Below are 25400 nucleotides of genomic sequence, written 5' to 3' on the forward strand. Positions count from 1 at the left end.
CAGTTAACTCAATCTTTGTTTTTTAAAGATCCAAGAGGAAACCGGGGGTGGGGGGTGGACCTGTGAAGCTGAAGTTTCCCCAATCAAGAAAGGTAGCAGGAGAAAATCTGATGTTATTAAGAACATATTAAGGTCTACACAACCTGTAGCCTGTCAAGCTGAGCACAGCCAATGTACTGCAGAGGAAACGCCAAAACAATGTAATAAAAAGCATTTGATTGTGTGTTGTTTTGAGGATTTAAAACCAACAACAATAATGACTGAATACTAATTCACTTGATTTCAGTTCCTGACCAGACATGAAAATGCAAACAATGACAATTTCTGCCTCCTTTTCTGTAGGACTTCTCCAGCATCCCAAACTTTGAGTACTGAGGCTGTCTTCATGTGGCTGCCTGAATACAGTTGTTGAAGGATGGGTGACAAAGGATGTCCAGCTATTTACGGTGGCTGGAGGGGGAGTCTGTTTATTGTGATTTGACTCTGCACTTAGTTATTCCCAGTTTCTTTAGTTGTCCCATCAGTTTGGAAAGAGAGAAGGAGAGAAGGACCTTTCCTGCAAATGACTGATTCATCTGGGGTGCAGGATGTGGAAGGGTTGCCCAATGCATCTTACCCAAATGCTTCCTCAGCTGCCAGTTGCTGGAGAGAGCACTCTCATAAGATGCAGTTCTTTCAGGTGATAGAGAGGATTGGCCAAGGAAGCAGATGAAGCCTTGGGTAGGTGCATCAAGCCAAGCCTTCCAGTGCTGCATTTGGCAACAGTGACTGCTCTTGGTGAACAACACCTCCAGAGTGTCCCCTGGCACACCAGCTATTGCAGCCTCTACCCCACCCAACCCCTAAACATCTACTAGCTAGTACAGAAGCCAAGAGGAACAGGTTGAAGGGTGCAATGGGTTTTTAAAAGCTAGACAGATTTCAGGAACTAATCTTCAAGATGTGTCATTTTAATAGCAGCTTTTAAGCTTGTTCTCTAAGAAAAACTTAAACAAATTCTCTTGTGCCCCAAGGCACAGTTAAATGCTCTGGAAGGTCTACTCTGCGAGGGTACAGCTGAAAAGTCTGATAACATGAAATGTGGCCAGCCAGCCATCTTTTGCACAATTCTCTGAAAAGCCGTAAACGGCAAACAGAATGTACTGTTTACTTCGACTGCTTAATGGGCTATTCAAATTGCTTCCAAAAGCTGGTGCCTCGCCTTTAAAAGACAACGCCATTTAGATGAAAATGAACTTGTCTGCTCAGTGGAGCTAATCTGGACCAAGTCACCTCACCCTGCTTTACCAAATAATCATTTAAATTAGAAGTTTTGTTTACTGTTTAATTAGCCTCAACAGACATCTTAGAAATACATTTTTTTGGGGGGAAAGCACTGACATTCCCATGAGTGCGTCTGTGGCTAAATGGCAAAATGCCACTCTAGCATCAACCAAAGCACATCTCGGGCCCACAATGTTTTACATTAACTGTGCTTTGTTACTGATTAAGATTCTGGAATTATCTCAAAATAAATTGCAATTTGGGTGAGAATGTGGGAAAGCTCTCCCTTCTCTTTAAAACTTATGGTTAAAGTAAATATTTGTACCATAGTTACTGCATTACAAAAGAGAACAGTTAATAATGTATTTGTAGGGAAGACATAACCTGTGCTAATTGTTGCTTCTTAAATGATACAAGTACTGTTTGCTTGTAAAGCCCTGAATGGCTTGAAGTGTTCCCTCCCTCCCACATTTCCATACCTACCCAGACTATAAGGTCAGATTCTGAGGACCTTCCCCGTGTGAGGGCTTATTCAGTGCTGGCTCCCATGTTGTAGAGCACCCTCCTCAGAGAGGCTGGCCTGGTATTTACGTCATGATTTTTTGCAGCACCAAGTGATTTATTCCCATCATTTAAATTTTGCAAATGTGTTAGTACTTTTAGACATTGGCACTGCTGCTGTCCTCACCACTACTTTTACCTAGGTTTGTTTTCCCTAGGAGTTTGCTTTCAGTAGCAGAACTGAGTGCTCAGTCCTTTCACCTTCAAATCTGCACCTGATTTTCCACCAAGCTTTCTTTGCTTTCAGCAGACTAATCTTGGAGTGGGGAGGGCAGGCACTCTTTCAGATGCTGCTGTGTTTTAAAATTGGGAATCATAGACCCTTTCACTTCCATTACTAATCACCCAGAGATCTACCACTAGATCCCAAGTCTACCTTCTGCCTGCAACTGCTTTAACTGAGTGTCAAATCCAGCTGAGAAATGAGGGAAACCGTTTGCTATTAAGAGTGTATTTAGGTTTTCAATCATATACAAAGTGCCAAATAGTGACAAGGTTATTCTTGCGGGTAGCACTAAACCTCCTCCATCTCTCTCCCCTGACACTCTTCCCACCCTCAGGCTGTCTCCTACTTATTTACTAGTAATAGTTGACTGCTCTGGAAATATTAAAAAGGACAAATCAAACACAACAATGAGAAAAGCTAATAATAGAAAGAATGGAAAGGGGAGCATCTACAGCCTGTGGATGATTCTTGATCAATGGCACCTCAGCTGCCAAATAGCATGATCAAGGGGCACAATGAAGGCAGTTTTGGCTCCAGAGACCAGAAATGTGTCAAGGATTAACATGCAGATCTACTGAAGTAGCAGCATCCAACTAAGAGAAGGAAGATGCAGTGAGGAGACACCATTCCCAGCCTCAGTTACTATTCTGGTCTCTCTCCCTCCACCGGCCCTCCATAGAAAGCAGCTCTGATACAATACTGGAGAACACTGCTTGGAGAAACAGCCTGAAGGACACACACACAGATGCTGTTAATTCACCAAGAGGTAGGCATCCAATTCACTGATGTATCCTCCACCTGCTCACATGAGATGTTCTAGTAATGCAAAGCAGCAGATGAAAAATGGCACGTACGCGCCCCTTCCAAATCTTTAGAGGCATGGCCTGCAAAAACCTGACTGACAGCGCCTGGGTAGTAAACATTTGATTGGAGGTGTTTACGGTAATGGGGCTGTCAGGGTCTGGATCTATTTCAGCATGAAAGCTGGCACACAAATCAATAATGAGGTACCAAATCTAATCATTATCAAGCCAGAATACTATTTCTGGGAGAAGGTTAATTCTGTTCACTGGAGTGGATGATAAAGGTGAAATAAAGGAAACTGAATGCATGGAATTAACCTTGGAAGAAGCAAGGAGACTGGTTTTCTCTTTCTGATACACACACACACACACACACACAGAGAGAGAGAGAGAGAGAGAGAGAGAGACTATTTAAATGGGCAAGAGAAGCTAATGAAGGCTGCATAAAAATCTTGTTATTTGTTTACTTAGTATGTTAAGATCCTGCCTGTCTTGCACCATGGAACTTCAGAGGGCTTCTTTCCCATCCAGGTGCTGACCAGAACTAGCTTTGCTTAGCATCCTCAAGGTGGCTGTATCATGCATCCTCAGACCACACCTGTTGAGCTCTCTGAAGCCAGACTGGCTCCCTCCTTGTCCTTATATGAGATCAATATTTCAGCTACCCATTTAGTAGTTCCATTGAAACATATGCTGCCCCGACTGCGGTGTGCCTCTTTACAGAGGTCCCACTATCAAGTTCTAAAGAACAGAGGTGGCTAAAGTAAAATTGCAGAGGCAGTGAAACTAAAGCCTAGATGAGCTCAGAATGCTCCCTGCAAACTGAAGAGTTAGCTAGGCCACCACTGCATCACACTCCTAATTAACACCCAAGCAAGCACTCAGCATCTAAAAGCAGCTAAGTGGCTTGTAAAAGGGAAAGGAGTATGCCCCGTAACAGCAACTAATTAACCTGCACAGGAGGAGGAGGAGGTACACAACCCATACAAGGTGAAACGATTTCCAGAGGGGTAGTCATCTTAATTTGTTGTAACGAAAACAACTAAGATGCATGAAGTGTTATTATTTCCTTCTGGCCTCACTGCTTATGTTTCCTCAAATCTACTCCTGCCAACTTAGGTTAACACTTCTTGCATCTGCTGAGGTAGACTCAGCTGTCCTTCATGGAGTAGCTTATGCCCTGGGGTAACCAATATGTTGCCCTCCAGATGCTGTAGGCATCATCCCAGACCATTCCTCAGGCACACTGGGACTGATGGGAGTTGTCGTTAACGGCATCTGGAGGTACCACGAGGGCTACCTCTGGCTTATGCCACAATGAATTTGTTAAGACTGTCCCCAAACTCTGTTTTTGTTTTCTTGCACATAGTGAAGTTACCTATCGCAACAACAGAGGAAGTATGGAGGATTTATGCAAACTCCTACTTCCCAAAGCAGCATTGCTAGAAACATAATCACCAATGCCTTTGAACAACTATCTTGAGTTGTTCAAATCCACACAATCCACCTGGGCCATATTGACTTGTACTAATTCTATTTTGGTGCTGGGTAACAATGAGTGAAGGAACTCAGACCCAGTCATTGACATATTTTACTGAATGACGATATACAATGGAATTTGTCAACAAGCTGATTTTTTTAGAGAGGATGGATTAATTATTTTTTTTAAAAGAACTAGTTATAGCAGAACCAAAATATTCTTGGTTGTGAGCTGGAAAGGCACAATACACCTGTTGTACAAAAATTAAAAGGTGGCGGCATTTATTAAAAGACTATTTTCTTCACCAGTAGAGAAACAACCAAAGACATAGATTACAATTAAGAATGTAATGCATCCTGTTTTTGTTGTTGTTAATGGGGAAGTATTTAAAAATGTAACACTATTTAGCCTTTTATTTATATCAGGTTTAAGAGGGAAAGGTGGCATTTTAGAAAAAACTGAACTTGTGTGTGTGTGTGTGTGTGTGTGTGTGTGTGTGTTATGGAATAAGGTAGGCACATAAACTGATTGCATGAAGTCTAAGAAAGCTTCAGCAGCGAGGTGTGGAATCAGAATAAGAAACTGGTATTGGATGGAAACAAATTTAAATTCAGTCTGAGAAGGCAAAGTAGCAATAAGGCAGAGATATCCAAGGGAATAAAACATAGCATCATAAAAGCCTGGAAAAAGCCAACTTCCCTTTAAAGCTTTGTTTAGGGCCATGTAAAACGACACATCAATGCACTGCCGCAACTGGGCTGCTCACATCGTGAGCTGCTTGCTCTTTGGATCAGTCACGCACACAAACATCTTCCTCCAGCTTGAATGCAGAAATCTGTGGCACTGAAAGTGTTACAGCAATAATAAATCCTGCTAGATAGCCAAAAGCTAAGCTCTGAGAGGCTGAAGGAGCGAAAAAGGCAATCCACAAATCACTCAGTTGGCTTACTCCCACTGAAGCCAATGGGGAGGCACCAGTTTAAGCACACGTGCATTGCCTTAAGTGGCTTGTGAGTTATGGGCTCTGTATGAAATGGAACTGAGTTGAGCATCCCATTTCTAACTGCTATGGCAACTAATTTTGATCAAACGATGAAAGCTGATAGAGGAGATGCATTGTCTTAGGTTTCTGCTACCTCCAGGCAAATGGAATAGCTAGATCCAGACCCCAGGTATGCCATCCATAATTTATTGCTGTGTATTGTGTTTTCGGTGCTCCAGCACAGAGTTGCGACAGCTTAACAATCTAAAGTGCCATTGGGAAAACAGCATAAGCACAACACAAGATGAGAGCATAAATTACACAGGATTTGCCACAGGGAACATCCAATGACTTAGAAAATGCCTGCCAGGTATGTTTTGAGCTTTACCCACGAGCAAGAGGGGTTGCCTCCCTACCGCTAAGAAAATACTTTGATTGGCTGATTTATTTTTCTCCACATAGTTCAACCTGTAGACTTAAAACTTCTGCTGAAATTGCCCCATCCTTTGCCAGCTTAGGCATTAATCCTATGCAGTATACAGACCATAGGTCAGTCGTAGAGAATCTATCTACTTTTCATGCAGGAAGTTCCAGGTTTAGTCCTTGGTATCTGGAGGGAAACCAACCTGAAACCTTGGAGAACTGCTGAGAACTCTGGAGAGCTGCTGCCAATCAGTGTAGGTAATACTGAGCTAGATGGACCAATACTCTGACTCAGTATAAGGTAGCATTCTGCATGCTTATTGATACAGTGGCTTGCGAAAAAGTCTAACTGAACATAGCAGGAATTACTTCTGACTAGGCAAACATAGGCCAACAACAAAGATCAGCCAAAACAGATGGGGCTTTACAGAGATTTACAACAGGGCAAATTTGCACTTGAGGGCCAGCTTCTCAAGATGCTTTTCTTCGTGTCTGTCTGCATGTCTGAACTTGACACAGATTCTGCTGCTAAGGAGGATATAATTAGGGTTGTCATTCAATATAAGAAATTAGCCAAGTAACTGTATGTGTTTCAGTTTATTAATCTATTGATTAAACCTGCATAAATATGAATATCAAAACAATAGCTCTATAGAAAGTTTTCAAATTGTGGCGGCAAGTATCATTTTAGAAGAGATATTCCTTGTTCTCTCACACACAGGAGAAATGCCCTTTTCAATATATTAGTCAATCCAAAACCTTTTTTTCAAAAAACACGATTGAGTGACCAATTGCAATGAGACACTTAGGAGGAAGTAAGCTATATGGCATATTGGGCCTAAGTCATTTTATTTTATTTATTTTTAAATTTATATCCTGGTCTTCCTCCCAAAGGAGCCCAGGGTGCAAACAATAAGCAATAAAACAATAAAGAAATCTTAAAAGCAATTCCAGTATAGTAGGTGCAGAATGGGAAAGATCTTAACTGAAAAGGCTTGTAGGAAGAAGACCATCTTCAGTAGGCACCCAAAAAGTCAACAGAGATGGCACCTGTGTAATATTTAAGGGGAGGGAATTATGAAGGGTAGGTACCACTAAAGTCCTAATTCCTATACTGTGCAGAACCGACCTCCTGATAAGATGGTATTTACATGGGGTCCTCACCTGCAGAGCATCATGATTACTTAAGTATATAAGGGGTGAGATTATCTTTCAGGTATTTTAGAGTTTTAGAGGTTAGAACCAGCTCTCAGAAGAGAACTGGGAGTTGAGACAGACCATTGGTATGTTGGTTTAATGTGCTCTAACAGACCAGCCAAGAAGGCAAACAGACCCCCCATGTCCTGGACCTTGATTCACTAACATTAATATTCTGAATTATTATTTCCTTCAAAGAGAGCAACCTGTCTGCTTTGTTGGTGTGCACACTTTAGAAGGCAGGCAAAGGCCAACTCGGTTCCTCAGATGATCATGAGAATAAAATTTGAAGTTGGTTTACTAACCCCACTCGGATCTTCAGCATTCCATTAAAACATTCTGGGGAGTTGGAGATGATCCAGCCAATATGAATGACAAGTTCTTGCTGAAGAACAGCTTCTCTTTCATCCTGCAAATTACACTTGTTGTAGATGATGTCCTTAATTGCACCAGGAGACAAGGGATTAGATATAATTTCTTCTTCCTGGCCAAATGCCCCAAGAGTTACCTAGAGGAATATATTAGCAGCAATTAGAACTACAACCTGAAAAAGGAAAGCAGTGAAGGAGTCCTGATTCATTATACCCCCTTGACTCAACTCTCCCTGTTTGCATCAATATTGGATAGAAGGGAGGATAATTAGCTGAGTTAAATTTAAAGCCGATAGGTAAAAGAGGGTTTACATGGCTTTGTTATTTTGTATTAAAACAGGCATTTGTAATGAAAAGAAGCATGATTCCAAAAGCCAAAATAACGACTTGGGAGAATGTGTGTTCAAGAAAGTGGCCCAATCTGCCCTGTTGATTCCTTATGATTAAAACTTTCCGGGTATAATAAAAGATAAAATTGTTCTAGTTCACTTCTAGGGGAGCAGGAGAGAAATTGTCTATGACCACCATTAGTTCTTCATAGTCATGGAATGCCTCCCTGGCAGCCTTCAAGGCCTTACTTTGCCGCAAATTCCAGTGAAAGGTGGGAAGAGGGGAAGAGGAGTTGAAGATGAAGGGTTAGGGCGGTACAAGTTCAGGTTGATCTGGGAGTGGGGCATGGCATGGATGGAACAGACTACAAACCAAGAGGTTCAGGTTGTTCAGGGGTGCGGGCACATGGCATGAATGATGCAGGTTTCAAACCAAGGGTTCAAATTGCTTGGAGGTGGGGGTCATGGCATGGCAGGCTACAAACCAAGGATTTAGGTTGTTCTCGGGGTGGGCATGGCATAGCTGGTGCAGGTCTAAACCCAACTGAGATGCGGGATGCATAGTCATGGACCCTTTGTGTTTAAAGCCCCCCCCCTCCATATTTTCACTTCTGCATTTTAACACAATGCTACAATGCCTAATGTTAGGTTGCTTAACATGCTTAGGTTGCATCATGCTTCTATCTGTTTCTTCACATACAGACACACCCTTGGTGTCAGCAATGCTGCCCGTCCTTTTAACAATGATTCATGAGCTGTGAGATCACATTCTAACAAACCCCTTCATTTGGGCATTCAAATTACTACCCTGGTTTCTCTACAGTTATGGCCATTATGTCTGCGTAAGAGTCACCCAAGGTTCCTACTAAGTAGGCTTCACTTCTCACCAGGAACTGAAAGCAAAGAGTCCTACCATCTGTTCCCCTAACCATTGCTAAGGCTCAGGCAGCAATACTGACTCTTGGACCCTGAGAAAAAGAAAAAGGAAGCTCTCGGCCAAAGCAGACAACAACCAACAGTGCCAGCTCATGCTACATAAAAGCTTATCATTTAAAAAAAATGATTACACAGTGCACTTGTGATGGAAAAGCCCCCTATAAAACAACACTGCCTTCCTGTAGGGCAAGCGGCTGGGATTACAGCCACAGTTTTGTGAACAAGCATGCTCAAGTGTCAGTCCTTTTCCTTTGGTCTAGAAATCATTTGAGGCGCTTGTCAAAGCCAAATTCAATTCCTTGCTGAAACATTTACTTTCCCCCTTGTTTTTCATGGTTGATCCATACTTTTGGCCTAATATAAACTCTGTAAAGTCTAGACTCTTCAAATTTATAAAGAATAATTGCTTGAAAACATTTTTAGCATATTAAGTAAAGTTGTAATATGCTTCAAGGAAGCACCTTCAAAGTACAGTACATGGCCTCGAGAGTCTTGTTAGCAGTGGTGGAGGTTAAATTAAGCTCTAGAATTGGTTTAGCCCCAAGAGGTTGATTGGACCAGCATGCCAGAAGCTAAATCCCTAGCATGCCCTTTGAAAGAACCCTGGGTGTTGATGGAGCTATGACATATTTCTGTCCATTCCTGAGAAACTGCTGTCCATCATCTTCCCCCAAAAACCTGCTAATTTTTTAGAACCAGCTCAGCAAACTACTCCCAGCACAGAGCTAGTAGGTCTGAAGTATACTATTGTTCCTCAATGATCTGCTTGCTCTCTTTGATTTTGCCTTTCCTCCATATTATTAATTATTATTATCATCATCATCCATCATTATTTTAAATCTTCTTAGAGTTCAAGTGCTCTTGTAATACTGCAAACTCAAAAACCCACTTAGGCACCTAACTATACTATAGAGCAGGGTTTCCCAAACTTGGGTATCCAGCTGTTTTTGAACTACAACTCCCATAATCCCTGACCACCAGTCCTGCTAGCTAGGGATGATGGGAGCTGTAGTCCAAAAACAGCTAGCGACCCAAGATTGGGAAACAATGCTGGAGAGGAACAGGAAGAAGCAAAGTTGGGGAGTAGCCTTAGCTTAGAGCACGTGATTTGCATGCAGAAAGTCTCAGGTTCAATAACTAGGTTGGACTGGGAGACCCCGTATGAAATCCTGGAGTTACTGCCTGTCAGAGTAGGCATTACGGAGCAAGATGGAACAATGATCTGACTCAGTATAAGGCAGCTTCCTATGTTTCTTGTGTCCAGAGCAACTAAGAGGTCAGCAACCTTAGGAGTGGTGCATTCTCCTGTAAAGCTACTCTGTGGGCAGTTCTTAGCTGGGAGCAGGTGTAGAAAGTACAAAGAGCTGGTTGGCAGCCAGATAAAATCTTGGTGGCATGGCTGTAAGGTATGCTTCTACTGGAAGGCACAGGATCCTGTGTTTAGGGTGGTGGTTGAATTCCCTCTCAGGTGAGCAGTTTGCATGACAGCATTATGTTAAATGAATGTGTTATAAGCACACCAGAATAAAAAAAAATGTGTACCATTGTTGTCCAAGATTGACAAAGCCACTGCAAAGTTTGGAAGAATCCTATGAAAAAAAATTAGACTGCACCCAAAGCTACTTACTTTGGAAAGTTTCTATTTAGATGGCCAATAACAGCTTTGGGCATCATACAACTGTGTCAGCCTTTAAAATTGTTGTGTCAGGAGGCAGGCAGAAAATGCTTCCGTTTGGAAATTTTGAAATAATGTGTCTATCTGCTCCTGGAAGATAGCTGCTAAATTCTCTTTAAAATGACAATTGCAGCAAATAATCACTGCTTTGTTACACTTATCATCCCGGCACCCCCCATTTTCTCCCTCTATCTGCCAATTTGCTGCTCCTGCCTCTACTTGCTTTTTATATTGTACGCATCATAGGTTAGGGACCTGACCCTTGGCTATGCAACTATACAAACTAAGCCTTAGGCGCACTGATGTTGCTTACACAGAATGACAAATAATAATAACCCCTACTTCAATTTTTTTAAATGAAGAAAACGCCTTACTCGTCTAAGACATGCCACACTGTTCCTGTTTTAAACAGGGCAGAACAACAGACGGTCAACACCCTGCTCATGGCTACACAATATGCCCAGGGCTAAGTTCCGGTTTGAACCCAGGGATTCTAGACTTGAAACAGAGCAATTCGTCAAGTGGACAGCACCCACTCTTGCCCTCAAAATCTATTTATTTGGAGGCCTGGTGGGTTGTCTGTAAAAAATAAATCTCCCCTACTATGTGTGTTCCCTTTTCAACCCAGTAACTCTTAACTATTAGCTTTCTATGTTAAGAACAACCACCCGTCACCCAAGCTGTAACTTATAAAGTATTTCTTTTTCTCACATGTTCTCCCCACTTAACTACATTTAATGAGCAAATCTCTTTACTGTGGGGTGGGGGGGTGCTACAGGGGTGGGGAGGGCAATACAGCAAGGAAGGGAAACCAATTTGCTAATCCCTGTTAGCAGGGTGCCAGCATTATGCTTGCACTGGTCCTATGAAAAGGTTTGATAGAGCAGCCATTATCTAGATTGGATGCATCTTATTTTTATTTATTTATTTTGAAAGGCTCCTCTCTTTTTATTAAGCCAACTAATGTAAGAATCTTCAGAAATCTAAAGCTAATGTTTTATCTGATTAACAGTTTCAAAAAACACAGACTTACCTGTTTGCCCTGAACTAAAACATTAGTAATGGACGGTGCAAGGCTGTCCACTAGTTTACATAAAAGACTTGCTGCGAAGCGCACAACAGACCTAAGGGCAGAAAACAGAGCAGTCCTGCTGGATATCAAACATGAGTTTAATGAATTCGAGAATCTGTGTTGCCATATTTCATCAATCCCCAAAACTAAACATTAAAATATGTATATGGTATTTTGTACTTGAGTTCTCTTTTCGTGAAAGCTCTTTTTTTGGGGAGAGGCTAAATCTTCAATTATTTAAGCACTGAAACAAGAACACTGTAAAAACGGCTATGTTGGGAACACATTTTGAATTCATTAAACTGCATACAACATTACAAGACATTGCTGTTCCTTTCTCTGACATTGCAACATGATGGCTTGATAAAAATTATGTAAAGAAAAAAACATTCATTGCTTCAGACCTCCTTGACAATTTGCATTCAGAAAAAAATCTCTCATTAGATAGGTGTTTTAGCTCTTCTGTTTTGGATCTTCTGAATAAGAATTAAGGTAAAAAGGTAAAGGTAAAGGTACCACTGCCCGTACGGGCCAGTCGTGACCGACTCTGGGGTTGCACGCCCATCTCGCTTAAGAGGCCGGGGGCCAGCGCTGTCCGGAGACACTTCCGGGTTACGTGGCCAGCGTGACGAAGCTGCTCTGGCGATCCTTCACCAGCGCAGCACACAGAAACGCCGTTTACCTTCCCGCTATAAAGCGGTACCTATTTATCTACTTGCACTTAGGAGTGCTTTCGAACTGCTAGGTGGGCAGGAGCTGGGACCGAACGACGGGAGCTCACCCCGCCGCGGGGATTCGAACCACCGACCATACGATCAGCAAGTCCTAGGCGCTGAGGTTTTACCCACAGCGCCACCCGCGTCCCTTAAGAATTAAGGTACTTAAACCAAATGCCATTGTTGCCTTTTTGTATAGGAATTCGAAGTGTTTCAGATTCCTAAAGACACTGCTTGAGAAAGCAGAAAGTTTCCTGTTGTGAGGGAAAGTTACAGGGCATGCAAGACATATTTAACACCACTTGACAGTCTCCTGGTCTTAAAATAAAATAAACATACCACATTCATATATGTAGGTAATGAATTTCAGTGGTCAAGTTTTGGTAGCCACTTGCCAAAGACAGCAGTGTTTTATGGTGGATTCAGTAGGTCCATTTTGATAGTGATTAAACTCGCCATATGCAAAGCTCACTTCCCCACTAATGAAAAATATATGCAGCCAGCCAGCACATATTGAAAACTACATATGATCATGTGATCGGAGCATTCACAGCATGAAAATAATGATCACATTAACCCAGGGTTTTTAACCTCTGCTTCTCAGACTGAACAAAATGCACTTCTACAAGCAGGGAAAATATATGCTCAACAGCCGCTTGCAATGAATCCATTATACTTGTTTTTTTGATTCAAAAATTCAGCACCACACCCAAAATGTTACAGCCCAGCAGCAGATAAACCATGTCTTCTTCAGCAGATGATGTGGGAACAGTATAACTTTCTATGTGTGTGCGTGGATATACCATAGCAGTGAAAACGTAAACCATGTAAAGTGCTGGGTTTTAAAATGGGCTGCAGTGTTTAAAGTGATAGATATCGACACGGCTATCTTTTCTACAAAAGAAAATCAAACGTAACAATATTTCTGAAGTAACTGGATGTTTCACATTGCCCAACACAGGATTTGTAACCGCAACTATCATTTTTCACAAACATTAATGAATGAGTGTGTGATATTTCACTAAGGTGGCGTCAATCCATCAACCAAATTGATGTGGATTTGTATGATGGCGGTGCACAAACTCCTTAAAATCAAGAGCCAAGCACTGGGAAAAGATAAAACAGCAGCACCATAAACAAAGACCATCAAAATGCAAAGAAGACAGCACATGTCAAGCAGCACAGTTCCAAACCTCTATGCCCTTTACCTGCTTCCCGTGGACTACCAAAGTTGTAATATGGGGGGCTAAAGAGGCAGCGAATTTCTGAATGTATGCCGCACTGCAGCGAAGCACCAACCTAGATGTGGCATATGACAATTATGAAAGAGGAATTCAAGAGGAAGGCCGTTTCCACATTTATTTTGTACAAAATATGCCTAGTGATCCAGGGACTTTAGAGAGCTAGTTAGGCATGTCTGAGAAGAATGGTGTGTGTGTGCCTTGAGAACCAGAAACTGAAACACCCACTGGGGAAGCTGAACTAGCCATGAAATTCTTTAGAAGTGATTTATTCCGACGTGTTATTAGGAAGATATGGCTGTAAGAAGGGCTTGCTGGGTCAGGCCAGTGGCCCATCTAGTCCAGCATCCTGTTCTCACAGTGGCCATTCTAGATGCCTATCCTATGGGAAGCCCGCCAGCAGGGCTGGAACACAAGAGGACTCTCCCATCGTGTGGTTTCCAGCAACTGGAATCCGGAAGCATACTGCCTCTGACAGTGGAGGTAGGGCATAGTCAACAAGTTGGTAGCCACTGACTTAGACAGCTTTTTAGACAACTACAGGGAGCACAGGCCACAATAGCTAAATGGAACCCCGTGTACAGAGACAGTATCTTTCCGGATTCCAGATGCTGCAGACAAACAAGGGGAAATAGCTGCCACTTTCATGGTCTCCTTGGGAACACCCAGAGAAATATGACTGGTCACTGCTGTTAACGAAATGCTGAACCAGACACAGCATTTATTATTCTGGCCACTGACTGGATAACTGAGAGCATCTCAGTTTAATTCCATTCTGAGACAGAAACAGGTTTCCAAAAGAAGATCACTAGACTCCTTTCCTTGCACAGCTGAGGTATCACAGGAGCCCATTCGAAAGACTGGTGGCCAGACAGCTGCACATTCCTCCTGTTTTACTGTACATCTAATTCTAAAGGTATTGGGGTGAAGCAATGACATGGGAAGCAAGGCATCAAAGCAATCATAACTGGGTAGGAAATACAGATGACACGCATGAACCTTAAAAATAATGACTTGTATCCAAGGCAGCAGTAAGCAACTATCAGTAAAAGGATTTCTGCCTGCACAAAAGGACTTTCCCCCTCTCCTCCCCTTCTAAATCTGTTCTGTGGACTCCCCCAACCCTTCAGAGCAGATCTTGGGAGAGCATTGGGAGAGGAAGCAGGAGACAGGACAGGGAAAGAGTTCCATTGTGCAAGCAGAAATCCTTGTGCTGATGGGACAGTTACTTAGTGCTGCATTGGATACATGCCAACATGTATTTTAAAGGGCTTAGCAAAAGCAGTTTTAGCAAGTCAGTAATTCCCAGAGTGAAAAGAATGGGTCCTATCTAATTCATAACATCCACGCTGCAGTAATCAAAAGGGTTTTTTAATAGTGCAAGTTGTCTGTTAATGCAATCTTTCTTGGTTGTTTTCCCTCTTTTTCTCTTAACCAGCACTCAACTCTACAATGTGATTCATCCTATAGGTGCTATCAGGACTCAGTTAGTTTTCAACAGCAGCACTCACTTCTGAATACTATGAAGAGGAGATGCAAGTGTTCCTCACCAGATGCAGAGTGCACTTACCACTGAATAACTATAGAGAATCCTTCAGCATCAGATATTAAGGGGAAGAGCCTCCAGATAATATACCAGTGTTCCAGCCAGAACTTAAGAACCCACCTTCCCTTTTCTACAAACTTAAAGAATGGCTGCACACAGCCAGAAGAAGAACAAAAACACATTATTAAAGTGTATGCATTAGAACCCCCCCCCAATGTAGCTCATTTACTTAAATTGCAGAAAACTAGATGTAAAGATGTGTAGTGCAGAATTCAACGAACATAGTGCAAAAATATTAACAAGAAGCTGAACACTAAATACAAACCAGAGCTTTCTGCTGCCAGCTTTTCGATAGATTCTTTCAATCTGATCAGAGACCGTACCTAATTCACAAGTAAAGTGAAAAAGAGAAAAAGAAAGAAAGGAAAAGAAGGTAGAGAGGTTATACTGCAGTTGGGTAATGAGTTTGATCTATGCTGTAAGCTCATTTCATCTTGCTGTGTAAGGGCAGCACTGCCAATTCTGTCCACAATATGAAATACCTGATGGACCCCACTTTCCCATTTATGAATATGCAAGAGCATAAATGTATGTGCATACGCGCATTTTGCTTACGTACTTCATTGGTTTCTGGCAGAAAACAGATGAGCAACAGATATCCTTTGGCAATTGTAACCTACGGAGCTTGCCCTTATCATTCGTAAGCTAATGTACAGTTATGTAGCTAAGCAGTTAGAATACCAATTGCTAATGTTTTTACTAAGGCGAGCCCTTTGTGCAATGCAGGCCGGTAGTTGCTTTGTGATTCTGCACTAGCAGAGCAATAGTTAAGCCTCTTCCAAAGCCCTTATTTGTAGAGTTTCTTCAAACTGGGCCACAAGAGTCATTTTGATGGAACTTGTCAGAGAAGCTAAAAATGGAGCAAACCAGCTGGACTGAATTACCCAATTGCTAAGAATCCCAGTGCAGATTTTCACTAAAACCCTACTGAAGAATTTCACTCCTAGTTTCTATTAGTTATATAATATTACTTGTTATATAGTTTCTCATATATGTGTGTGTGTGTGTGTGTGTGTGTGTGTGTGTGCGTGTGTGTGTGTGTGTGTGTGTGTAAGCTTCCTGTAACATACCAAGAGGGAGAATCAATCAATTGGTACGAAAACTAAACAGGTTTTTGAGGCTAGACAATGCGTTCTATGGAGATCTGTCTTTAAAGAAAGTCCAGGAGCTCCAGCTGGTTGAAAATGCAGCCGCTGTGGTCCAGATGGGTGTATGGACATCACATTCAAGAACACATGTAATATACTAGCTGTACTGGCTTTCAATTCATTTCCAGCCCCAATTTAGAGTGCTGTTTTTCACATTCAAAACTCTTAATTGATTGGGCCCAAACTACTTAATGGAAGGTCTACGACCATCCTGCTCACACAATGAGATCTCAATCAGAGGCCCTCTTGGTGTGTCCACCCCCAGGTTTGTAAAGTGGGCATCCATGACAGAAAGGGCCTTTGGTACTCTCTCCTAGTAGAGATGAAGCACATGGCTGCACCTCTGACTTTTTGGCCTAAAGATTGACCTTTCATGAGTATTTTTTCCTCCTGCTCACTGGACAGAGTTTAGAATACTGTTATGTCATTGGAGTTCAGAATTTGTTTTATTTTGGGAGTTTTTTGGTAATATTGATTTTATTTTTACTTATATGCCAAGCTACTTGTCTGGAAAAATAGACACGAGGAGGAATAATAATAATTTTATTTGTTTAGCTGTAAGCCATAAGGAAGGCATTCAGAACTGAGAACTGAGCCATAAATTTGGCTTTTGATTTCTTAAGTTGCCAATGCAAGTAAGCATTCAAACTCACTTGGTGTAGCAAATTCTTCCTGTGGCTAAACTCAGACAGATACTTTTTATATAGAGGACAAAGTAAGAGTAAGATAAAATAAATAAGATCTATGAACCAGCCATTCTGATACTGATTTATGTTTTTCATTAGCAACAGGAGGATGGTCACCATGATGCAATCAGCTACCTCTGGAAAATGGAAAGGAATTTATCTCCTTATCACAGAGATATACATTTTAAACAGATGTGACATTGATCCAAAAGTTTGAATATGTTCCCCTTTATTTCACAAACTGTTTTTGGCAGACAACGTGTAACACATTTGCAAAATATTATCACTGAGATGTTTTGCAAAACGTTTTACATTTTAAAGAAAGAGAGGACTAATACCTGGGGGGGTGGGGCTGGGTGCTGCACCTGTGAATTGATCTGTGTCTCTGCACTTCTTAAGGCAGTGCAGCCAGTTTTAAAAACTGTATTAAGCTTCCAACAGCAACATTAAAATAACATATTTGTATAGAAAACCAATGTGCAGATTCTACAATTTCAAACATGCACAACCTGCATTCCAGCTTCACCTTACCATAGCAGATGAAACCTTCTTCCCCCACAAACCACATGCTCAGAATTATAAACAGGCAACCATATGGTGTGCAGACTATTTAAAAGAGTTAATACATTTAACGGTTCATTCCACTCTACAGTGTACGAATGCATGTTTCCCATTTTAAATTGAAAGTGCTTTAATGGAGAGGAAAATAGCAACACAACTTGCAGTGTGCATACCCATTATTCATGTTCATCTATGGATGTGCAAAATTGCCTCCTGCAATCATACCTTCCTTGGTGATGAAATTCGGGCCTTCTCTTTTGAGCAAAATGTTCAGCAGAATTGCTTGGCTTGCTAGGCAGTTGCAGTCCTGATAAGGAACAGCCATAAAATGTAAATCAATAGCAAGGAAATGCCAAATGTTACAAGTTTAAGTTGCTTTTCATTGATGCTATGTACACAAAACCAGGTGTGTTTAAGGAAGGCGTCTCTTCGGAAATTTCAACTCTCCATCTCATTTCCTATGATGGTAATGACACTTAACAGGAAAAAAGACTCAGTCTATGTGAAGGAATGCTCACTTGAAAGCTTCCAGATCTATATAACAAAGTCAGAAAAATTGTAGGACATCCTGAGTGGTTCTATACCACCAAACTCTAGCCTGAAGTCCTCCAGATGTTATGGACCATAACCCCTATAAACTCCAGCCAGCATTTCCAGGGGTCAAAAATGATAAAAATTGCAGTCCAAAACATCAGGAGAGCACCAGGTTGGGGAAAGCTGGTCTTAATCCCTGAATGAGTTATAGGCAAGGACTTCCAACATTTATGAAAGATTGCCATAATGAAATTAAACACTGGATTCTCCCAGATTCTATCCCTGACATTGCAGTTCCTTAGAGAAACCTCTACAGTGCTTGTGGTAAAACATGCTAATACCCGATTTGAAGACCTCTGGACCAGATAGGGTAAACTCTATGTTTCCTCCTGTATTATCATCACCTTCCATATTTTCCGTTTTGACAAAAAGGTGAGGTTTGGGAATATTTCATGAACATTCCCGCTTGCTTAGATTAAATAAAACAGATTGTGTAGGATGCATGCCAGTGTCTATCCTCTTCAGTGAGCTGCATGCCTTAAGAGAAAAGCACAGATGGGTCACAGTATATTTAGTTTTTCCTTTAAACTTACATTCAGTTTCTGAAGAATCTCGTAAGTCGGCCTGTTTTTCCAGTCATTAGCATTAATATCTGGCTGTTGTTCCAGTTCAGTCAAGTGTGGTGTGCTGGTTTGTCTCTTTACTTTTGAATGTTTTGGGAGGTCAAGCTCCTCAAAACTCTTAAATTCTGGAGGCCTGCAGAAAGACAATATTGAAATCTCCCAAATCCAGTGCACAATTTAACTATCAATCTTTGTAATTTGATTTGGTGGTGGTGGTGGGGAATCTAGTGAGGGGGCTTTGGAATGCTATACGTTAATGGCCTACTGTAATTTGATTTCAAGCATACATACTCTTCTGTGTCACTTATTCTTAAGAAATCCAGTTGTTCAACGACTGCTCCAGAAATTATTGTCTGTAATGGAGAAGAAAGGGAATAGGAGAGAAATAATAAAAGTTAACAAAGACATTACACTGCCCTCGTATAGGATGATCCAGAAAGACTTAACTAAGTGGGATATATCGAAGCTATTCCCTCCAACTAAAGCTTTAAATATATGTATGCTAATAAATGTTCCCATCTTCAGGCATGGTGCCAGGTTGTTCCTGGTGAGACAAGAGAACTGCAGCTTTATCTTCCCTGATGTTGCAAGTGGCATTGGCAGGGGAATGAATTAGGGCAGACCTGACTGGGAATGACCCAGCTCATGTCCACTAGATAACAAGGAATGGCCAGCAGCACCATCACTTATTCTCCAGCTTCCCGCCCTGTCCACTCTTGGGATCAGCAAATACATTAACACTACGCACCACTGTGGATGTGGGTTGAACACAGGTTAATGGCATGTGTCTTGTATGTTATTGTTTCGTTTGTTACTGTGTTATATATATTTAATTTTTATACTGATCTTCTGATAAAGCACTGTATAGAAATATAATGAACAAATGAACAAGGCAAGGAAGACTTTCTTGCTACCCGTGCTCACTAACCTTGGAAGTATGGGCACACCTGCCTTGCTCCATGCTGGTCTTGCTTAGGGTCACTTATTGCACACTGTTTATCAGCTGCAATTTTCCAAGCAAGGGTGATTTGGAGTAGGGTTTTTAAGAGGTAAGTGGCAAGGAGAATTTGTGAGCAACAAAGGGGTGGGGTGGGGATCTTCTTAATAAGACTAAGGGGCCCAAACTGGTTATGTAACTGGAGAGGGGGCTTAGAACTATGTCCCCAGGAGGCTGGAAAAAGGAGAGAAAGCTCAACCTGCATTGGCATCTTCCCTGGTGAACCAGCCAACAGGTGAGTGGTGCTAGTGCAACCTACAGTATATGCTATATCCTCCTGTCCCTGCCTTGGGGGTGCCTAACTATTTTGGATGTTGGTAAAGGTAAAGGGACCCCTGACCATTAGGTCCAGTCGTGACCGACTCTGGGGTTGCGGCGCTCATCTCGCTTTATTGGCCAAGGGAGCGGGCATACAGTTTCCGGGTCATGTGGCCAGCATGACTAAGCCGCTTCTGGCGAGCCAGAGCAACGCATGGAAATGCCATTTGCCTTCCTGCCAGAGTGGCACCTATTTATCTACTTGCACTTTGACGTGCTTTCAAACTGCTAGGTTGGCAGGAGCAGGGACTGAGCAACAGGAGCTCACCCCATCGCAACCAGTATATGCTATATCCTCCTGTCCCTGCCTTGTGGGTGCCTAACTATTTTAGATGTTGGTACTTTTGCATTAAAATTGTGGTCTTTGACATCCCAAACTGAGGTATGGTTGTTGACTCATTCTGGGCATAGACCAAGGAGTCACTGAAGCCGGTTAAAGCATATTAAAGAAGTTAGGGAATGCACAGAGCCTTCTAGAAGCACTCCAGTACATGATGCAAACAAATTATTTAGTAGCAGATTACTTGGATTATATTCTCGGAAATAGGATATGCATCCCTGAAGGGCCTGCACTGCTGCCACTGCAGTTGGTTCCCCCAAGAAACAAGTCTTCCTGGATCTTTGCCCCTCAGCATGTAGCCATAAATCACATATTGCCCAGGCAGTCTTTCAGAGCACTTACAGGTCACAGGGTAGTGAAGTTGTCCTTTAACTCAGAGGTCCTTAAAAATGTGTTAATGCCATTGCTCATGGTGTTGTATTCCTTCTCATATAGTAAGGGAGGGCTATGAAATGCCCATTCTGGATGTATCTTGGGGAGCGGATGGGGGAGAATGGGGGAGGCTATAAAGATCTGTACATTGTCTACCCCCTGCTCGCTTACTTTACTCATGGAGTAAGGAAGTTTGGCAATGGATTGATGTGCTCTTCTCAGATTAAAACTAGGAACTAGGTTTTTGCAGGGGAGAAGTCAAAAGAAAAAAAGAAAAACAGAAAAAGAAAAGCCCCTCAGTTCACAGGGACACTATACTTTTAAAGGACTTTTATATCACATTAACCTCAATGACTTTCCAAAAGAAAATTCTGGGAAATGTAGTCTGCTGAGGGTCCTGAGAGTTATTCGGAGACCCCTATTCCCCTCACAAAGCTACAATCTACAAAGTGATGTAACAATCAATCCCTCTGCCCATGGAACTCTGGGAACTGAAGATGTTTGAGGGAGGGAAGTCTCAGCACTCTAAGGGAATCCTACCAAGAGCAGCCACCAGCCTTTTTAATAGTATTGGTTTTTAGTTCCTTATGCACCTTGGCCTGAATGGAGCCCAGCATGTCCTTTGCATCCATTGATATGGAGTTAACCTTGGACCAGGCACTCCAGAACAAAAAAAGCTTTCAAATTAGTGCTATGCATCTTGTTTCCTCTGAGTACAGTAACTTCCCAGGTAAATACTTCTGGGCTAGCCAGAGCATCTCAGCCTCCAGGATATCAGATGGAGGAGCTTTGGCCAAAAATGCATTGTTGGGCCCTGAACGATGTTCTCTTCCACTGGAAGGTGTTACAATTTCCAGACTGATATGTTCACCAGATGCAGAAACTAGGACCTCCTTGACCAATACAGAGCCACAAAGATGACTTCTGAATCAGAGAAAAGGGAGGGAACGCCTACATCAGAGCTGATGGTCATTCCAACTCCAAAACATCCAAATCCAATGCATCCTGTGGTCAGCAAAATCTGGTGAGGGCTGTTAGAGAATGCTTTACATGTATGGTGCAGACATGACCTATATCTCCAAAAGGCGGCTCACAAAGATGTTGTTTCCTACACAAAGACAGGAAGGCCCGATCCCTTTCTCTTAGCAGTTAGGATTTTTATTTTGAGTCCAAGCCAAGAGGAGACAGTATCCTGGATGCTGACTGACCTCCAGATGTCTTTAGGAAAATACCTCTGTATGTAATTATCCTAGTCTTCTTCTAACAACATGCTGTGCTACAGATACATAAAGCATACATCTAAGACTTTATTAGGCTTTCCTCTCTTTTTTTCCTTCTCCCTAACCCTGCCAGCTGAATTCTCTGCACAAATATTTATGTGCTATTGGAGAACAATGCTACACTTTATGCTATCAATATTTTATTAGGCACCCATACTATTTGCTATTAGTTTATCAAGTATTCACATACCTTTTTGGCAGGGGGATATTTCCAATTAAACCTGTTTTTAAGGTCTTTCTGTTAAAAAGGGTTTCAAAGTAGTGAAGGAAAGGAAACAGATTCAGGTACAGTGAAACTTATGTAAGAAAAAATATTTTGATAGCAATGCCACCACAATAGGATACTGAATGGAATGCAAAGACACGGTGGTTTGGTTGGGGATTTTGTTTAATGCCGATGCTCTTTTTTGTTTAACTTGCGTATTCCCCTTGAGCACAAATTACAGGCTGCAAATGTGAAAATTATGGCTAAGACAGGGAACCTTATAAATTTTGCAGCTGAAACGGATGGAAATATTGTTATGCAAATATTGCAAGCTAAGATTATGCAGCTTTCCCATGAATTAACATCTAAAAGCATATAAATATATATATATATATATATATATATATATATATATATATATATGCATGCATACAAATGCAAAAGCTAGAAGTAAATTATGAACGTGCAGTATATATTCCCTTTAATAGATAATGCATTATCGGCATTTCACAATCTCAGTATTTCAGTTTTCTCTCCTTGTTTTAATGAAATGGATGATATCCAAGACACGACACAAGATTAATTTAGGAAATTAATGATTAAACATTAGCAAAAGAAAATGCAGCATGATTAAAACTTGAGAAATTTAGTGTGCAAAGATCAAGTTGATCATGCCAGTGTGACTCTAGCAACCAATCCCAAACTCTTAATTGCTGAGAGTTCTGCAAACATCCCCCCCCCCCCGACACACACATCAGCAGATCTAAGCACTCTAGTAGTTTCAAAAGGCAAGGGATAGAAATACAGGACCGCCGAACCACACTTTCCCCCCATAGAAAACCTGAACTGGTGTTTGCTCCAATTCAGCTTCAAAGAGTGGAATTTCTTGGGGAAAACTTGGGGCCAAAACTAACAAAGAAACACACACACACACACACACACACACACACACACACACTATGCTCCAGCACAGAGCATTGGAGCATGGATCTCTAGCTGGAAAGAGTGGAGTAAAAGGTGAGTGTGGGTAAGCCCTGTGTTTTTTCAGAAAATGAGAAAGCGCCCTCAAAGTTCCCTGAAATGGGGCACCTGTGTTGGGTCCCTGATCCGAAGTGAGTAGGTGGATCAAAGGGTGGGTGGGGCAGAGGAGCCAGACTTGAAAGAATGGGAAAGGGCTCTGCACATGCACAGGAACCCTGGAAACTGTAGAGCCGGCACCTAACTGTCAAAGCCAATTCGACAGGCACACCTTGTGCAGTGAAGCACAAGGTGGAGAGGCAAGGCAGTTTCTACAACAGCATACCATCATATAACTGATTATGTCTAACTTTCAGTCATGCTTTATTGAAGATGTTAAAAAAAATACACTACAGTGCAACAAAGCTGAGGTCACCTTCAGCAACTTGTAGGTAGAGAATAAAGCATAAAGCAGATCTTGATTAAAAATTAGCCCATTTTTTTAAGTTAATACCCACCATGAATAAACACACTACATAAACAGCAACAACCGTCAAAGAAATAAAACATTCTTCTAAAATGCTTATTAATTATTAAGTAAATCTACATGGAAAGGCAATGGGGGAAGGAGAACAAGTGTCCTCTGAGGACTTTGAATTAGCCCCGCTTTAAAAGAATAACACACTTTGTAGCATAGGACTGAGAAAAGTCCCATATGATAGTATGGCTTTTTAATCAGATAAAGGATTACTAAATAAAAAAGAAAGGATGCAAATTCCCCTGATGTCTGGAAATAATAAAGCATGGACACGTATGAGCCACACATATTACTGTAAGATTTTATCCCGGCAGGAACAAAATAAAGATAATTAAAACCAACAGGACCACCTAAACTACTGTACTTTCTGTCTCTCTGTATTTCAGGGCAGGATGAGCAATGAGAAACGGCTCGTCTGGTTTCCAAAAACAGCAGCAATCAAATTTCATTTGGCAAGGCTACATAGTTGCATGTACAAAAAGGCCAGCTTACCTGTAGCCTGTCAACATGAACCTTTACTCCACCAACAACTCCCTTCTTGAAACTGGCCAGCATGTCAAGTATCGGATTGAATCTGCTTCCCCTGATAGTTGGAAAATGAAATGCATCAATAAGGCAAACTTTAACCATCTAGAAGTGATAGGAGTTTTTGCATCTGTTGAGGGCTTACCTTATATTGTCCTCCCGAATAAGCACAAGGAACAGGGGGCGGCCATGCATTTTCCAGTACTGTTTAATGAACTGCAAAGCATTCTGCATAAATACAAAAATAACAATAAATGAGAGGAGGGAGCAGAATGGTGCAACTAGAACACTTCAACTACAGGAAACTCATGAAATGTTCAAAACGGGTCAGGAAGATTTCATTTCATTTCCTTTATTTATTAAAAAATCATAAAAGCATTTCTGAACTGACCCAGTGTCGTGATTATTGCAAATGATTTTGCAACGCAGAGGGTTTCACTACATGCAAATTGCCAGATCAAGCCATTCAAAAGCCCAAGGACCAAAAGGAAAAGAACAGAGAAATGACATTTGGTGCATGTTATTCTGAAGTTCCCAGAACAGCTCTTATGAGCCAGCAGATGCTGATTGGGAGTCAACAAAATCTCTCATTGAGGAGCTGCATTTCAACTGCTGTCTCTCCCCATGGCCCAGCCAAAAAAGGTTTCTTTTAACAGGTGACCAGTTTTCTGTAACTGCCCCCTGGTTGCATCAGTCACACTTCTCCCCATCCATGAATGTATAACTCTGACGCCTACCTATGCAAGCATGTATTGTTACCAACTTCAATCAATTTAATATCCACCATCCCCATATGGTGTCCAGCCTTCTCTCTCATAGCACAGAACACTGCAAATAATTCTGAATTTCACAAAGTGGGTGATAGTGGGTGACTACTCTGCAATACTTTCCAATGACTACTGTAAAGGTAAAGGGACCCCTGACCATTAGGTCCAGTCGTGGCCGACTCTGGGGTTGCAGCGCTCATCTCAGTTTATTGGCTGAGGGAGCCGGCATACAGCTTCCAGGTCATGTGGCCAGCATGACTAAGCCGCTTCTGGCAAACCAGAGCAGCGCACGGAAACGCCGTTTACGTTCCCGCCAGAGCGGTACCTATTTATCTACTTACACTTTGACGTGCTTTCGAACTGCTAGGTTGGCAGGAGTAGGGACCGAGCAACGGGAGCTCACCCCGTTGCTGGAATTCGAACCACCGACCTTCTGATCGGCAAGCCCTAGGCTTGCCCTAGGTTTAACCCACAGCGCCACCCGTGTCCCAATGGTTGCTGTAGTTGCCCTTTAATATTCTATTATACCCCCTTTCTCAAGGCTGTCTATCCTTTGCCTTCATGTTTACCCTAGATGTGTCATTTGAAATGTTGGAAATGTTCTACATCTGTGTAGGAAAAGGCATGCAAACCCCACTGATGTTCTTGTGCAACTCCAAATGCAGCAA

General features: G+C 41.9%; 1 protein-coding gene across 9 annotated transcripts in view; it reads right to left on the minus strand.

The window, feature by feature from the left end:
- PHKB (phosphorylase kinase regulatory subunit beta) overlaps positions 1-25400 on the minus strand; it is a 143539-nt gene that overhangs the window by 10601 nt on the left and 107538 nt on the right. For 7 of the 9 annotated variants that reach the window (XM_079988735.1, XM_079988739.1, XM_079988738.1 and 4 more), the window contains 8 exons: positions 24111-24193; positions 23933-24023; positions 18725-18786; positions 18404-18566; positions 17502-17583; positions 15147-15204; positions 11280-11370; positions 7241-7443 (listed from right to left, as the gene is read on the minus strand). In XM_079988735.1, the coding sequence (XP_079844861.1) occupies positions 7241-7443; positions 11280-11370; positions 15147-15204; positions 17502-17583; positions 18404-18566; positions 18725-18786; positions 23933-24023; positions 24111-24193 (833 nt within the window). Of the gene's footprint in view, positions 1-7240; positions 7444-11279; positions 11371-13242; positions 13334-15146; positions 15205-17501; positions 17584-18403; positions 18567-18724; positions 18787-23932; positions 24024-24110; positions 24194-25400 lie in introns of all 9 variants that reach the window. The other 2 variants (XM_079988736.1, XM_079988732.1) reach the window with 1 other exon arrangement.

Source organism: Podarcis cretensis (genome assembly GCF_951804945.1).
Source record: "Podarcis cretensis genome assembly, chromosome: 8".
Classification (NCBI taxonomy): Eukaryota; Metazoa; Chordata; class Lepidosauria; order Squamata; family Lacertidae; genus Podarcis; species Podarcis cretensis.